Raw genomic sequence first — 18,603 nt, forward strand, 5'->3', positions numbered from 1 at the left:
GTTGACTGGCTAGTTTCACGAACCACAGACTGCGCAGGAAGAACCAGATACAACTTTGCCCACGCGTATAGTTTCTCTCAAAGGGTATCAGGTATTGATATATTACCAGAAACCCTGATAGAGAAGATCATACTCCTTCACTGCTGGATCTTCCGCTGACCACCCATCCGGAGGGCTATCGGGTGACTGTTGGTGCGCCGTTAGTTTCATTTCCTGGTACACTACGAGGTACCTATAATGCTTACCAGTCATAATACGTTTAGAGTAACATTTAAAACCCATTTAATGGCATACCTGTTTCTCATTAACAGCCCCCGAGCTGTAAGTAGCAGCGAGGGTTGAACTGCACATTTCGGAGTACCAAGGCACCTCTCCCCTTTCCGTCGCGGAAGAAATAGAAAGAGTCCAGATAGAGTTGGTGTAGCCGTCACAGTTACAATTGTCGTGTTCACGGCCTCCATTTCCTGATGCCCATACGAAAATTGATCCTTTTCCGTTACGACCCTGTAATGAATTAAGCTTTTGAATTATACTGAACGGTAAAGTAATATTCATATATACAGATTTACAGATTGATAGATTGAGATTGCGTCATCGGCGTAAGGTGGCCAGCCTGTCGGTTTTTTATCGGATACACTTCGGAGAGTGCGCAGGAACTCCATGACCTAATTCCCCCCTCCCACTTCCATCTTCGTACAACCAGACACTCTGCGTTACGTCACCCTTATATGGTTGACATTTCCCCTATACGCACTAAGCGATTCGCTAGTACATTCTTGATCCGTACGGCCAAAGAATGGAACTCTCTACCAGCGTCTGTGTTTCCAGAAAACTATAACTTGAGGATCTTTAAGTAGCGAGTGAACAGGTTACTTCTAGGTAAGCGTGCTCCATCTTAAACCGCATTTTTACTAATCATCAGGTAAAATAGTGGTCAAACGCAAGCCTATCATTGTATTAAAAAAAAAAGATGAATTTGTGTATCAGAGAGCGTAGAAACAGTTGGTATTTAAGTTTTAGGTTTGTTTCTGCATAACACATTTTTTAAGGAAGGACTTCCCGTGACCATGGCTGCTGTAAAGTATTCAAAAAACTTAATAAACCGTGATAAAATCCGAAAAAGTTGTGTCATTAAATTAATTCTAGCTTATACCAGAATCTTCCAAGTTATAAACCTACATTAATAAACTGAATAATAGTTATGTATATATATAATAATTATGTATTTATAGAAGTAAATGTACATAAATCATTTTAATATTCAATATGGGTATTAAGTGTATAAAAAGGAATGTAATTATTAAAAATCTTATTAGAGTGGTACACAAAAACCAGCTTATCGTTTATGAACGTTTGAAGTTGCTTTTATATGTGTATATATAGACGAACGATCAAAGGGAAATAATCAAAGCGTACAAAATCTTACTTTTATTTTTATCAAGAAATTTGCTAATAATATAATGTATATATAGGAAGCATTACATAACTGTCTAAAATCTGTAGATAATATGATTTCAATGAATACACACATAACCTGAATATTCCTGCATGACTCGATATTATATTCCTCATTATGTTGTATTTATTAAAAATACTTATTCAACTAAAATTTATTGTATCAATTTTCGATACAAATATGATTTTAAAAAAATTAGTAAAAATAAAAATAATCCAGTTAAACCTTTATGTAGGTTAAAGAAAATAAATCTACAACTTTGACGATAAGTACCAATAAACAAGCATAAAAATGTTATATTGATATCTTCACTGAAAAGTTTTTAAATAATACAAAAAAAAAAGTATAAAAGGTGTAATGAAATATTTTAATTAATTGGCCTACGTAATTAAATAAAGGTATAACCACCATTGTTTGTAGTGATAAATAAATATTTATTTACGTATAAGCCGGAATGGTGTCCGAATGGTGTCTGAATTCCGAGAGTTAATTAAGAATTGAAACTTAAAATGGCAACAAAATTTAATATACACAATCAATATCGAATAACTGCTAACTCAAACTAAACTGTGCTAAGATGTACATTAGTCCTCTTAGAGAAGAGTTTCGTTTTATATTTGTTTACAAGTGAGTGATTTAGAATCCTATTGATTTGGTGAGGCAGAGCGCAGCAGGAAGTACTTTGTTTAAAGTTTAGAGTAGCCTGTGAAAGTACAAACCTTACAAAAAATACATACGATAGACAGCTAAATAATACTATCTCAAGTAGAGTAATATAGCCCTCACTCCTGGGGAGGGTGAAGGTAAAGGTTCGAATCGTGCTTGCTCTGGCCATAGTATTGAGGGCGTCTATAAGCTACGGTAATCGTTTAACATTAAGCTGCCCGTGTGCTTGTTTTCCACCTTTGTCGTGTAAAAAATAGGGAAAAATCTGTTCAGATTTCTTTCACTTTAAGTTCAGCGTAACGTAATCGCCATGTTAATATGTTTTTTGTCGATAAAACTCCGGTTTAATGGGCACCTTATTCCGTCTCTTATAAAAGAACTAGATTTTATTAGAGTACTTCACGCAAAATGTGTTACATTCACAGGATAAGAAAATTGAAACTAATGAAAAGCTTAGACGAGACGAGCGCTTACCTTTTCTTGAGAACATACTGAGAGGAAACGGTGCTTAGTAGGGAGGACGGAACATATTATGTTAATTTTATACCAGAAACACTTGACATGGATGGCGGAGAGAAAATAATTGCATCATTACAAAATTACTTCACCAAGCTGCTCACTTCCGTTCACTTAGTTGGGAATTTTATTTTATAGTGACCCTATATAAATAGCTGAAATGATTAATTATTTATTTTTTTCGCGGTACAAATATTGCCTTTAAACTAATTACTAGTAACCGCAAATAAACAGAAATATTATAATATATTTTCTACGTACATTTCATTAATTTTTTTTTTTTTTGAAAATTGAACTACTTTACATAACCATTTCTTTAACTTCACAATATAATCCTTAACCATAACGACGTACTATTAGCAGGAATTATTCAGTCTTATTTGGTATATGAAATAAAATGAAATGAAAATATTTATTTTGCCATTGGATCTATTTACGAACACTTAACGGACGTCAAAAAAAATTACATTCACAAAAAAAACAACAAAAATAAAAAACTTAAGGTAGCAAAAATCAATCAATAAATAAATTACATCTAAACATGAAATACATTACAAACTAAGGTAATATACCTAGTGTTATAGTTATATAGGACATCGATGGGTGATATATGTTTATTGTGTCAATGTTGTTAAAGGTATGGGGGTCAAAAAAAAATACCTTAGTGACGCCTTCAATAAATGCTCGAGTAGCCAGCTCGCCAGGGCCATCCACAGTCTTCCCGTCATCGTCTGGACCCCATGATGCACTGTAGATGTCAACGTGTTGAGGGTTGAGGCTCAAAGACCGCGCTTCGACTGCATCGGTAACGTCACCATCCAGCATACGCACACCTACACGAAAAAAAAACTTAACGTTTAATACAGACGGTCGACTGTTCCTAAGGTAAGAAACTTAACGCTTTAAAATAATAGCTGACATATATTTATAGATGTTTCTTTTAAAAATATATACTGTATAATCGTAATATATAAAAATCGAACCCTCAAGAGAAATGCGATAAGCAGGATCACTGTCAACTCCGATTATGGGACAAAAATATGATTTCGATATTTTTGGCTTTGACATAACATTTGAGTTTTTATTTTTATTTTTATAGCGGGATGAAATTCAAATCGTCAATTTCTGAATGATTACTTAGTTAGTCATCAATCGTACTATTGTATTCTTTATTAATTGTAACGACTATTAACTTTGATCGAAATGCAAACAGTTACGAATCTTGGTACTCCTAAATGGTGGGAGTTGGGGAGGTTACCCTTTTAGTGGGTATTCTGGGTTGGGAGGTTGTTACCCTTGTAACGAACATATATAAAGTCGTCGCTTTTAATCTATGTGTTAAATCATATATTTATTTGCATGTCAACAACAGTATCCACTAATCAAAAGGTCGTAAGTCCCGCTCTCAGATTGATCACCGTTTCCCCTTCCTTAAATCTATATCATGCTCCTTCTTTCATCTTCGTAACTCGCCATTGTGTAATCATTTTCACAAGGTAACATTGGGTCTCTATTATTCGATGTATTTGCGTACAATAGATCTCTACCAACCGCTGGTACTCTGGAGGCCAATAATTCAGAGGGCTGTCAACAATCCGTGGGTACACCGTGTGGGATACCTACGCTATCGTAAATATACTTACGTACTCGTAATTCGCGCCGATGTACTAATGTGTCGTTTGCGATACAGTACGTGAATAATTGAAAAGATATACAAAAATAAAACACTCGTAATATGGATAGATTAAAATAAGTAAATTTTCATCATCGTCATTTCAGCCTATCACAGTGTACACATAAAAATGGCTTGAACTCGTGTGTTTTACCCATAGTCATTGAATAAAGCTATTTTTGGTTTTGATTTTGATTTTGTCACCACACAGGGCAGGAGGTTTGGTGACCGCAGGGCGGGCTTTGTTGCACCGAAAACGCTTCTGTCCGTCTTCGGCCTGTGTATTTCAAATCCAGCAGTTGGATGATTATCCCGCCATCGGTCGGCTTTTTAAGTAGTAGAACTGTGTTATCCCTTAGTCGCCTTGTTACGACACCCACGGGAAGAGAGGAGGTAGCTATATTCTTTACTACTGTAGCCACACAGCGAATGTAAATTTTACTGATAGTTAATTTTAACTTAACTTGTTAAAACCAAATATTAGAGCCTATTTTTTATAGAAAAATAAAAAATGTTAAAAACATATTATTACTAGCTGACTCGGCAAACGTTGTCTTGCCGCTAAGTAGGGATTTGTGGTAGAAGGGTGAAAATTTAGGGTTTTATGTATTTTTCAATGCCAAATCATAATAAAATAAAAAATAAATAATTTATCTAAAAATTAAGAAAAATTAGGAGTGGACTACCCTTAACATTTAGGGGGATAAAAAATAGATGTTGTTCGATTCTCAGACCTACCCAATATGCAACAAAATTTTATGACAATCGGTCAAGCCGTTTCGGAGGAGTTTAACTACAAATACCGCGACACGAAAATTTTATATATTAGATTATAGTTATTTACTAAAATATATCGTAAAAATCTTTGATGTAAATGATTATCGTTCACGCAGGGCAGGGATAAAAGCTAGTTTGGTTATCAGTGTAGTCAATTAATCATACCAGTGTAATAATTAATATTCGATTTATAAATTTAAATCGATATTTCAGCACCTGACTGATAATTTTTAAAACTTAAGTTTTTTTTTTATGAAAATGGCTCACATCGCTAGATAAAAGAAATGACGAGTAGTCATTAAATTATACTTGAAACAGACAATTTTGTAACAACCAAGGAAATCGTCAAGATGGCCACAAATTTTGTCACCGTCGACAGTCGGAAATATGGCTATTTTGGAATCTTAGCGGAACGTTGAAATGGAACGTGATTTCCGATATAAACCAGGGTCGATCACTTTTAAAATGAGAAAGAAAATAGAATAGAATGAAACCTATTGGAAAAGTAACCAAATATAAAATAATTAAAAAGAAATATTTATCGACAATTTAAAGTGGTGGATTTTAAGGTGGAATAAGTTTATTACCATTTCCGGCAAAACTACGAGTTCTATCAAAAAGAAGTTAAGTTGTAGGTAATAAAGAGATTATTATATTGGCACTTTTTCACATAATCTCAAAATTTATGCGATAAATTAAAAAAGCTGACTTGTTGGTTTTTTATTTTTTCTTCCACAGAAAATAGATTTTATTCACGAAATTTGGTGGAAATTTGCCTTTTTATGTGCTAAATACACTGTATTTTTTTTTTATTTAAAATATTAATCACCCGACTAGGGCTATGTCAAAAGGTGGGTTATAATTTTAACAGACTATGTATGTGTTCATCTGTTCCCTTATATCCCCAAACTACTTGTCATATTTAGACATATTATATTGGCTATATCTAAAGGACATAAAGTCACGTACAATTTTTTTCGTCGTATTCGGGTTTTAGTTTGTAACTTAATTTATTTTGTATCTCCTTATTTCGATTTAATATAAAAAAAACGAATTCTTTAGACTACCCACAACTGAAGTTATACTTCTTTAGCAATAGGTCTGCACAATAAGCCTGCACTGTGTCACATATACGAAACGTTAATGGCAATGAGAGAAAAAGAGAAAGAAAATGTGTGCTCGCGCCTTTCTCTCTTGCTCCGTTCGCCTCGCCCGATCATACTTTTCGTAACGCTCTCGTCACGCATTCACCAGCTTACTTCCCAAGTGAAGCGTGCGTACAGAAGTTTTATTTCGTATGATGATTTAAATTTATTCCAATATTCCGACTAAAACCATTTTCCGTGTTAGAAGGCTCAACGAGGAAACTATTAAGCCTTGTGAAATTTAAGTAAATGTAAAAAATAAGAAAATAAAATAAAAAGAAATATTGATTTTTGCTAGCAAACGAAAAAAAACCGACTTCAATTACATTGAAAAAGTAATACAACATAAGTAGACGAAAAAATTAACAAATACACTAGTCTTCACTACGATTTTCGAGGGTTCCCCTCGATTTCTCTAGGATTCCATCATAAGATCCTGATTCCCTCATCATGGTACCACCCTTGGGATATCCTTTTCAACAAAAAAAGAATTATCAAAGTCGGTTCATAAACGAAGAAGTTATCCCCGAACATACGTAAAAAAATGGTCGCATTGAATAACCTCCTCCTTTTTTGAAGTCGGTTAAAAAAGAATGTAATAAATCTTGCGAAATGTCAAAATAAATCGAACCGTTCGAGTGACTTCAAGTTCATAATATTTCGCGGTATATATCAGTTTCCATGTGCATCATTTAAAAATTTATTTAAGAATTTTATAAAGGGAAAAATAGATATTTCATTTATTATTTCATAATTCGACGCGAGAGTAGCAATTCCAGTACTAATTACTTATTCACATGTGCAAGCAAGTTGGCAATGAGCGTTGTCTCCATTTTGACCTAAAAACGTCTTATTACGAAAATCTACGCTCTCTTATTTAAGGAAAATATTTTAAGGAAACTGATTCAGTTTAAAAAAAAGTTTAATTAAGGAAGACAATATCTTTTATAATTATTTAGTTGAATGAGTGGCAAAAATGTTTTCTAAATGGTATTTGTCATGTCAACCCGTTTTTATACCTATATAGTTTTTAATTACATTACTTCAGAACTTTTAAGTATTTACCTTTGTGTATAAACTATATAAAAGTATTTACTATAAACTATAATATTTTATTCAAAACAAATACTAGTATAAAATTAAGTAGTCTAGACAAGCTTACGACTTGTAGCCGCACCCGCGTGGATTAAACGATTTTGGCTGTTCGTTTTTTGTTTACAATCGCTAAAGCAGTTTTTGAGTTTATACATTGCAAAAAAAAAACGTTAAATCTAATCTTTCCTCTTTATAACAATAGTTATTTATCTAAAAAAACTAATACAAATGCGTTTCAGAATAAAAATGAAATTTAAATAAAAAATATATGATAAAAAACAGCAGGATTTCTACACTAAAAACACATATAAAAAACTCAATATATTTGCTTAGATTCCCAACTCATTTTACTTTGTATTCCATGTTCGACATGAACTTCGTGTTTGGGATAAATATAATACACTGCGTATTTCGCAACACAATCTTATTATCTCATATCCTGTATTCTAAATATAATACTGTTCAGGTAAAAGTTTATGTATTTTCGATTTTCCTCTTTTTGTATCCAATTCCGTGGATAGGGTAATATGATACGATATATGAAGATATATGTACGTTGTTTTTTGTATCTAAATTGTTGGACAGATTTTACTGCGAGGGGATATTTCACTGTAGGTTTTTATTTTCGGTCTTACTGTGATATATTTTGATGAGTTCTTAAAAATTAAATTATTTTCACCTTTTTGGGTGCATTCATTTTATATTACATATACATTAAGTTGTTGTTATCGTAATTAAAAAAAAACACTAATAAAATATAGTTATCAGTAAGTTGACGCGCGGTAAATAATAAAATTTTATAATTTTTTGAATTTTTTTTGTGAGTGAAATCAGTTGATTGCTTGTGTGTTATACAATAAACTAAAACATTATTCCATTTGTAAAAACAAACTTTAAAAAAAATTGACAATAAAATTTATACCACTTTAAACGAAACAATTAATTAAATGATTTGAAATGTTACAATAGTTCAGTGTTTTTCTTTTGTAATTGTGTCCACGATTTCGGAACTTTTCATTCGTTGACATTTGAGATAGTGGTAGCGATAAATATGTAACTGAATGTAGCTTTCAAATTTAAAATGTATTTTAAAATAGCACGAAAATATAAACAATAATCATTTTTTGTATAAATGACTAGCTCGTTGGCGCAGTTTGCAGTGACCTTGCTTTCTGCTCCAGTGGTAGTGTGAATAATTCCCGACCGAGTCTGGCTGTGATATATGTATTTATCGAAAAAGAATATGTAGCTATATTAGCCGACTGTTACCTTTAACACAAACGTTAAGTTGCTTACCGTAGGAACGACGACCGCGTGTGATTATTAAGTATATATATATATCATCTCAAGTCAGTATCGTAACAGGAATTATCGTAACATAAATTAATACAGGACTATTTTAGGAAACTCTGTTACAATCTATACATTAGAGCTGACACAATTGTATGACAAGTTAAACTTAATCAATTTTTTTTTTCATCTAATAAGGGTTGGCTATTGAGATTTAAGATTAAAACACGAGACTACAAAAACACGCCTAGTACAGGAACAAACGCGTAGGTCACATTAGTTATTTGATACATAAAGTCTAAGACAGTCATCAGTCATCATCAGTTGGTAAGATGCAGTAATTGCTACTTAAACTCTCAGTAAAGTAAAACTGCTACAATACAATTGTTATAGTGAATTTCCTAGAAAGTTAAATGAAGTGGACCAATTAAGATTAATTAGTATCGATAACAGTAGACATAGTCGTTATTTCAGACAATCGTGTAGATCGAATCGACTTCTACAACTCTGTCAGATATAATCCTCTATCTGATAGGTATTATTAAAACTTGTATTCATTAAAAAATAAATAGATATAACAAGCATTTACTTGTTATTTAATTAATCACGTACTTATAGAAAGTAAAGCAACTATTTTAAAGCTAGTTTAATCGTATGTATTTTTTATTGTGACATTCCATAAACTATATATAAAATTCTCGTGTCAAAATGTTGTTACAATACTCCTCCGAAACGGCTGAACCGATTTTTATTAAATTTTGTGTGCTTATCGGGTAGGTCTGAGAATCGACCAACATCTATTTTTCATAGCCCTAAGTTATAAGGGGGGGCGGGGGGGATGTTAAAGGTGTTTAATATATGGCAAAACAACGTTTACGGGGTCGGCTAGTAAACTATAAATATTGTTCTATAAAAGATATCTAAGAGTCATGAATTACTTGAAATAAAAATTTTGATAGACTGTAGTTAGGTTTTTATCTAGGACGAATAATTCAACCACGAATGTCGTATAAGAGAAGCATATTTGCTTTTCAATTTACGAAAATTATATTGCGTCCCACAAAGCTCAATCAGAGAGTTCAAAGTTAAGCCCGCGCTCAATAGGATGGACGGGCATATACTCACTTCGACAAGATAGAACGAGTTATAACCGGTAACAACAATTCCCAGGCCAAAAACAGGAGAGGTACGAGAGATATGAGGTACATTGTGCATTTGTTGAATTAACCTTTCACTAGGTAGAGGTGATTGAGAGAGACTTAATTTTTAATCCACACACGGTGTTATTGTGATTACTAGCTTTTATTAATCTATTATTGTTATTGCAGAACTGGAAATTACTACAAATTTATTAACAATAAATATAACCTAGTTATAAGGATCAAAATCATTTTATATTGATTTTGTTCTAGTTTTCTTTGCCTATTTCATTAGGTATTTTTGCTTTTCACAATAGCTACACAAAAACAATTACGAAATATATGAAAAATATTTTTAAATAATGCTTAATATTTACATTATATTCCTAATTTTACAAACATTAAACTAAAATATAAGTTGTGAATTCATTCGGCAAAATAACAAATAAAACTGAAATCATACCAATAGATAATTATGTAATACACAAAATTGTCTTATAATCTCTGAGTATTTTTTCAGATAGTTTATTTAAGGCCTTCTACATTTTATTAATACGAGTATAATGGTGTAAAACATATATTACATCTCACCTCGGACGAGACTCCAGCTGGCTGTAATGTGAATATGCTAGCCGGGTTCACAGAGAGCAGTTGATGAAGGTCTATACACTGTGTACTGTATATACTTTAGCAAATCGTAACCTCGTATTGGATTAGAATATCTTTGTTCGAATGCTTTGTTTTTAATCTGGTACACGATATATATTACAATTTTGGTTCGTTTCCATTACATTATACAGTATGTTAGATTATATGTCTGTTGTTTTCTATATAAGTAAGTGTATCAAATATATTGGTAGTTTAATACTTTTAAGTATTATTAGGTAAGTCGGCCCGAAACTATAATAGTGTATATTCACTAATCTTGATATTTGATTATGTAGGTATATTCCAGGTACCGTTCGACCCGGGAAAAATGTATTCTGATTAATATTGATATTTCACAGTGCTCCGTCCGTAGCCCATAATGCTCATTCTCATATTTAAATTAGCTATGTGGCTACGGCTTAAAGAATTTAGCCACTTCCTCTCTGCCCGTGGGCGTCCTAAGAGGCGACTAGGGGATAACACAGTTCCACTACCACCTTGAAACTTATAAAGCTTACCGATGGCGTGATAACCATCCAACTGCTGGCTTTAAAATACAAGGGCGGAAGACGGGCAGCAGTGACTTACAAGCCAGCCCTGCGGTCACCAATCTGCCTGCCCAGCGCGGTGACTATGGGCAACACACATGATTTTGCGCCATTTTTGACGCGAACTTGTGGGGGCCTATGTCTAACAGTGGACTGTAATAGGCTGAAATGATGATGATGAATATTTGAATCAATGACTGATAAATTAATACCACACTTCAAAATTGATGCGTGGTGGCTAAACTTATAACTGCTATGATATGAATTCACATCGCCTTTCTCGTCCTTACACTATATTAACTTTAAATTTGTGCATTAAAACATAACAAATAAGCTTACCTCCTACGCTAGCCTCAAATGCGACTCCAACAGCACACAGCGAATTATTAGCAGTGGCTGCTACCTCACCCGCACAGCGAGTACCATGGCGATTGGAGTCGATCATGTCATATCTGGGCTGCGGGTCCGAATCTTGGGAGTTAACGTCGTATGACGCCATCGGATCCTGCGTAATAAAAAAAATATTTTAATGCAACTGATTTGTAACAGCAGACAGAAATTACTATGTTCTCCATCGTCTGTGTACCGGTGACGTCACTATATTTCCTATTTCAAAAATGCAAAAGTAATTAAATCAATTACTTTTCAGAAATTTAATTATTCCGGATTATTCCATTACGCCATTGAATATTGAAACGTGTCTTTACATTCATTTCGTGTGCTTAGTGTTGAAGGAAAACGTGAAAATTGTATAATTATTATTGTTAAAATATGTAAATTGGTGATATAAAAATATAATTGTGATACAAATTAACAAAGATTAACAAGAAAGCATACATATATCAGTGCGGCAGTAATTAAGCTTCAACCATTTTAGAAGAGCGCTTTGCTCAGTGGCTTTTACAAGATGGAATTTATATATTTTATATTATTATATAATACGAGATTTATTCAAAACGAGTTAGGTATACGAATTAGGGTATCAATAGAAGCCAAAACGATTATTTTCAAAATTTTTATTTTTCAAATTTATGATTAAATTAGATGTGATTTCACTCGTCTGATCCTTGAAAAATTTCCAGGTTTAATTTTTAGTACATCTACAAGTAAAATCATTACTCTATAAACAATTTTAGTGAAATCGTAGTGTAAGGTTTTTTTTAATGTCGACCACTGTTTTTTTTTTTTTTTTTGCTATGAAGATAAGTGTATGAAGTTGCAGGTATAAGCTAGTTAGAGTTATAAAATCTGAAACATACAAGCTCTACTGAGAATAATAAAAGTATTACGTCTATAGTCACGGAAAATAAACCTTTTTTTTTTTTTTTTTTTTTTTTTTTTTTTTTTTTTGATATCGCAGGGTAACCCATTTACGGGTGATATCCAGAATGCCCGGGTAGGCAGTCCTAGACCGTATGTCGGCTTAGCACTTGGGGGTGCACTACCGACCAAAACCCCTGCGGGAGCCTTCAGCCGCTTTAATTGGAGGGTCCCGGATCTGCAGGCAACAGGATCCCTCCAGCGACAGGCTGGCCTCGGCGAAAAGACCAGACTTCTCCTCCATGGGACTGTCCGGCTCACCTCTGAACAATCCCGACGACGCCATGTCTAGCAGGACCGGGTTCCCATCCCGGCCCGACACGGGCACAGGGGCGTTACTGGAAACGCATTAAGTAGCGCCTCCTACGCACCCCCGTTCGTCGCCTGCGGACGGAGGCCTCGTCGGTGGCCCCCTCTCTCATCCGCTCGTCGTTCTCCTTCTGGGACATTACTGTCTCGCAGAAGGAGACCATCGCCTTCCAGGACTCGTCGTCGCCGAGCATCGCGGTGATAACGCTCGGCAGTGACAAGTCCCCTCCGAGGACTGTCGTCAGATCGCGACGTAGCGCCGCCCATCTCGGGCACACCTCGAGGGTGTGCTGGGCAGAGTCCACCGCCGCGCCACAATCGTGACATTCAGTCGTCGGCTCCCTTTGGGCCGTCCGACACAAGTATTCACCAAAGCAACCGTGCCCGGTGAGAACCTGCGTCAGACGGAAGGTGAGGGGTTTGCGCTTGCGGCGCATCCACCGCTCAAGGACCGGGCGCAAGGCAGCCGTTACGCGTGTGCCATACGGCTGCTCCGCCAGGTCCTCCCCCCACCTCCGCATTAGTGCTTCTTGCCCCACCTGGCGCACCCGTAGGATCCCGTCCAACGTGGGGTTCTCACCGAGAGCCCTCCTACCCGAGACGTATGAGTAGGTCTCGGCAAGGACCTCCGCCACGAGTTCCCACGGGGGATCGCCGGCTAGAGCAGTAGCTGCAGCCCACGATACCGTACGGTACCCCCGGATCACCCTCACCGCGATGATCCTCTGCGCAGACCGCAGCGCGGCCTTATTCCTCGCAGTGAGGCGATCCGCCCAAACCGGGGCACCGTACGTCGCCATACTCCGGCAGACTCCGGAATATAGCTGCCTGCAGGCGGCGCTGGGTCCTCCGAGGTTCGGGAGGAGTCTGCCCAGTGCACTCGCCACCTTCACGACCTTCGGTCCCACCACAGCGAAGTGTGGGCCGAAGGTCCACCCTCCGTCAAGGATGAGCCCCAGATATTTGATTTGGGAGCTCATCCTGACCCTCCCCTCTCCGATCTGTAGGGTAGCCCCCGGTGGGGGTCCCTTACGTCCGGTCCCGCGGAAGAGGAGGGCTTCGGTCTTGTCAATTCTGACCCGAAGCCCCAAACTCTTTATGCGGCTGATCACGAGGTCGAGTCCGACCTCGGCCAGCCGCGCCGCCTCCTTGTAGTCTCGTCCCCGAGAGTAAACGAGGGTGTCATCCGCGTAGCAGATGACACCCATCCCGGGGAGGAGACGGCCTCGCAGGACCCAGTCGTAACCAATGTCCCACAAGATCGGGCCCAGCACCGATCCTTGCGGGACACCACAGCCGACTCGCCGCCACTCCACGGACCCCGACCGATTCTCGAGGCCTACTTTCCGATCGGAGAGGTACGCCTCCAACAGCCTCCCTAGATACGGGGGCACTCCGAAGAATTTCAGTGCCTCCCGTATCACTGCGTGCGGGAGGCTGTTGAAGGCGTTCGCGATGTCCAACGACACCGCGACCACCACCTCCCTCCCTTGTTCCGCCTCACCCGTCACCGCCCGCAGGCGTTTGAGGGCGTCGATGGTCGACCGGCGCGCTCGAAACCCGAATTGGGATTCCGACAGTCCGGGTCCCGAGCCCTCCTCCAGGTGCTGAACGAGCCGGGAAGCCACTATTCTCTCTAAGAGTTACGGAAAATAAACCTACATAAAACTCAATCAGTCAATAGCCTATATTTTGAGTGAAATTTAATATTCACAATAATGTATATATCTATCTAATACTACGAGTATAAAGCTACAAGTTTGTTCATCGTCTTTTTAATGGATAAACTACAATTATATTAAAATCAATTTTAAAAATGAATAAAATTGGCAAAAAGCCTGTATTCCACCCGGGCGAAAACGCGAACGGGAAGCTAGTTTTAATTTACGCTTACGCTTCAGCCTGTAATATCCCACTACTGGGCATAGGCCTCTTTTCTCGTGTAGGAGAAGGATCAGAGCTTAATCCATCACGCTGCTCCAATGCGGGTTGGCGGATATATTCCTACTATGAGTAACGATCGCTATCAGGTGTGTATCAGGTGTGTAGTTTTAATGATTTGAATTTGATTAACAACAGTAATTTAATATAAATATTCAAAAAAAAAAAAAAATAACGTTTGAGTACCGAAATAAGTGTTTACTAAGTAAGTTTTCAAGTGACACATTTTTATACGCGACTCGAAGTAGCGCCCGGATAATGCGACGGTTGAAAAACTGAGTAAATATATCAGACTTAATTCGCCCGACGGAAACTTTTCCGTTAAGCCGGTTACATCTTGTTTATATAATTTGCGACAAAAAAAAAATTAAAAACTTTACTTTAGTAAATTTACTTAATATTTATGATGCCGTAAAATTTATTTAAACTTAAAATATTTGAAAAGCATCATTACATAGTATCAAACAATGTCACTTCTCGCTGTCTGTATGCTTAGATATTTAAAACTACGTAACGGATTTTGATGCGGTTTTCTTTAGTAAACAGAGTGATTCCGGAGAAATGTTAATATGTATAACACATTCATAATATAGTAGAGGAACACTGATAGTTTGAGAGGGTTCTAATGTGATGTCGTAAATAAACATATTGTTTTGCGCTTACATTCCAAATATTTATTTTATATTTTATATTTAGTATCAGCATTACACTCCTACCAAGCCGGGACGGGTCGCTAGTTCTAACTACAAAGAGATATAATACGATCCAATAAAACGTCTTTGAAACTTTTACTGTTAATGGCTTTTGCAACCGAAGCGTAGGAAAACTTGAGTTAATATTAAAAAATAAAATGAAAATGTAACGTCAACTTTGAGCTTGTAAAGGGATTAACTGAAAATAACTTTTAATACGCTTAGTACATTTAAAAGATTAACAATAAACTTTCAAAATATAAGAGTCTTAATTTAACAAGTTAAATCACAGGGACATATTTTAGACATGTTTTGAGGAGGCGTGTTGTTTCGACACATTAGTCGGAGCAACTGGCTCATGCGCTAGGATAGCTAGCGCTTCAGCCAGTTGCTTATGCTAAACATCATATCATCTTTGTCATGGTCAGGAAATTGTCACAGAAGTCTGATTTGTCTGACTGTTATTGAATGTGAAATGATTATTTATTTTTATGTAAAATAGTTAACTTATGTATACAAACATTATATACCTAATATTTGTAAAAAAAAACAGATTTGTAAGTTATAATAATGGTAGAAATCATATATCATAGTGTATATTTGAAAAGCACTACATAAGTACATACATGAAGTAAGCTCAATTTGGCTTAGGTTAGTCAATTGAGTAGGGGTGCTTGTCGGTGACCTCCTCGTGGTGCACCCTGGGCAACGGGGCGGGCAGCAGTATCACACTCGTGGCACTGCTGCTTGTCGCGGCTAACGACCGCCTCGCGGGGAATGCATTCCGGCGCTCTATATCAGAGTTGTCCCGTGAGCGCATCAGGGGGGAATTCTCCGATGGCTCAGCGCTCGCGCACTGTGTCACCACGGGGGATGGATGGGTTCGGCGTGCGCTTACCCCGCCGTCGGACAGAGTGGGCAGGAGTCCTGTTCACTCACCGTCCTTTTCTCGTATTCCCGTTTTGTGGTGTCGTGGTCATGTCTCGCGGCCACGTATGGGACCGACGGTCTTGCCTTAACCGGCCGGACCGCGAGGAAGAAAACCTCTATAAAAAATTACCCCGAATCCCAAGCGGCGACGCAGCGCGAGGGGATGCATGGCTGATGGGAAGTTCAGTCTCTACTGCGATCCCCGGCTCGGTAGCACCGGCCGAGGCCCGAGTCGGGTCACGTCAGGCTTACCCAGGTACAGGGGGCACTACCTCGGGCGGACAAAGACTTACACAAACACAATTCGACGATGGAGGAGGAGAGCTTTTTAGACTCGGACGACAGCCTTCCGAGAAACAGGAGTGAATCGAAGCGGCCGCGCCTGAATTCGGCCCCGTCATCTTCGGACGGCGAGGGCCGTATGACGCTAGCGGATTTAGCGCGAAAGCGCAAAGAAAGGAGAACTGAGGCCTCGCGTGAGAAAGAGAAGCCGCTGGAGAACCGCGTATTGGAGGTGGAGGAGAGCCGCCGGGCATCGGGCATAAACATCGGCGACGCTCGCACTGTGGACGCCCTATGTCAGCAAGTGTCGAGTGACGTTAATGTAATCTTGCACGTGGCGACTAAGTCCTCAAACCTAAAGGGCACCTTCGTGAAGGCCCTGAAGGACGCGGCGGCTTCTATCAAGGTGGCATTCGATGCACTGAAAGAGCGCTCTTCTTCAGATGAGGTCCGCAAACTCCAAGCGGAGAACACTCGTCTGAGGAGAGATGTTGACGACTTGAAGTTTCAAGTGGTGGAACTCTAGAGGGAGAACCTGGCGCGGGCGGTCACGGCGCCTGTACCGATTCCTCCCAGTGGGGATGACACGGAGGAGCGTTTGTTGGCGGCCGTCATGGTGAGAGTGGAGCGCATGATGGACACCCGCCTCACAAAAATAGAGGAACGTCTGCCGCCACCTGGGAAACCCAGTCCACCGGTGACAGTAGACAGGACGGATGAGACGGTGCGGCCGACGCCCCCCGCTCTCTCACGCGGCAAACGGAATAAGGCGCGCATTACTCAGCCTACCGCGGTGTCTGAGACCACGGCGGAGGCCGTTCCGACGGCTCCGAAGTCTGGCGACGGCGAATGGGTCACCGTCGCCAAGAAGCCAAAGAGAGCGAAAAAGAAGAGGACCCCTGCCCCAGATGCCGTCACTGCTGCGCCAGTCGCAGGGCAGCGAAAGCGGAGCCGAAGCAAGAAGAGGCCCAAAAAGCCTAGTTTGGCAGCCCCCGCAGTGATGGTCACACTGGAGGCATTCGCAGAGGAGGAGGGTGTTACCTACAGCCACATTATGAAGCGGGCTGCCGACACAATTAACCTAGCTGACCTTGGCATCGAGGAAGGTCTCAGTATCCGGTGTGCCGCAACCGGGGCCAGGTTACTGGAATTGGCGAAGGGACAAACACCAGAAGCAGCGCAGCGTCTGGCAAAAGAGCTGGACCGCGTCCTTGAGGGCACGGCGAGGGTCGTCCAGCCCATGAAGCTCGCGAGTCTCCGACTTTCTGGGCTGGATGACTCCGTCTCTAAGGAGATGGTAGCAGAAGCGGTGGCCAGGACCACTGGTTGCGCCACCGAGTTCATGAAGACAGGCGAGATTTTCGTTGGTTCGGGGGGGATGGGATCCGTAGTCCTGCGTTGCCCGTTCCCCGCTGCGAAGACTCTGGCAGAGGCTGGCAAACTTCTTGTCGGCTGGAGCTCCGCCAGAGTCAAAGTTCTGGAACAGCGCCCACTACGGTGCTTTAAGTGTATGGGCGTCGGCCACACCCGCCCGACGTGCCCATTCGCGGTCGACCGAAGCAGGCTGTGCTTCCGGTGCGGGAAGGAAGGACACATTGCCCGCACCTGCAATGCTACGCCGTGCTGCGCAGTCTGTTCCAGCGCCGGAAAACCGGCAGCGCACATCATGGGGGGGGCGAGATTGCCGTCCCCCAAAGATAGGGAAAATTATGGGGCTTAGTACAAACGCCCCCAGTAACCAACGAGGCGCTAAGGAAGCTGCGGCCATGTCGCCGTAGCGTCCTCTTTTCGAGGCAATAGGGCGCTCTCGGTGCCCGAGAGCGCTCTACAAGCGAAGGTGGCCGTTCTAATTATTAACCTACATAAATATATATGTATATATAGGTATATATATCTCTCACGGTCAGTTTTGGACTCACCATCGAAATAGAGAAAATAAGCTTTAGTTCGTAATTCGAATGCAATGTTGAAAATAATACGCCTCAACGCTTGAAAATTAAAATTTAAATAAAAAAGGCATGGGCACTCAAGAGCCTATGGATGTTAAAATTAAAAAAAAAAAAAAAACCTAAAGTATAGCTACGGGTCCAGCAGACTGCACCTAATACACTTAGAAACTTCGCCTAGGATATTATACTGATCAAAGTTAACAATGTCGATACATATAATATGTATAC

The 18,603-nt window shown here is 39.3% G+C and overlaps 1 protein-coding gene across 1 annotated transcript in view; it reads right to left on the reverse strand.

The window, feature by feature from the left end:
* The window catches only part of LOC123658880 (furin-like protease 1), a 70,055-nt gene that overhangs the window by 14,927 nt on the left and 36,525 nt on the right, over positions 1 to 18,603 (reverse strand). Inside the window, exons 5-7 of the mRNA XM_045594170.1 lie at positions 11,292 to 11,457; positions 3,299 to 3,471; positions 295 to 504 (exon numbers count right to left, since the gene is read on the reverse strand). Of these exons, the coding sequence (XP_045450126.1) occupies positions 295 to 504; positions 3,299 to 3,471; positions 11,292 to 11,457 (549 nt within the window). The remainder of the gene's footprint in view (positions 1 to 294; positions 505 to 3,298; positions 3,472 to 11,291; positions 11,458 to 18,603) is intronic.

Source organism: Melitaea cinxia, chromosome 13 (genome assembly GCF_905220565.1).
Source record: "Melitaea cinxia chromosome 13, ilMelCinx1.1, whole genome shotgun sequence".
Classification (NCBI taxonomy): domain Eukaryota; kingdom Metazoa; phylum Arthropoda; class Insecta; order Lepidoptera; family Nymphalidae; genus Melitaea; species Melitaea cinxia.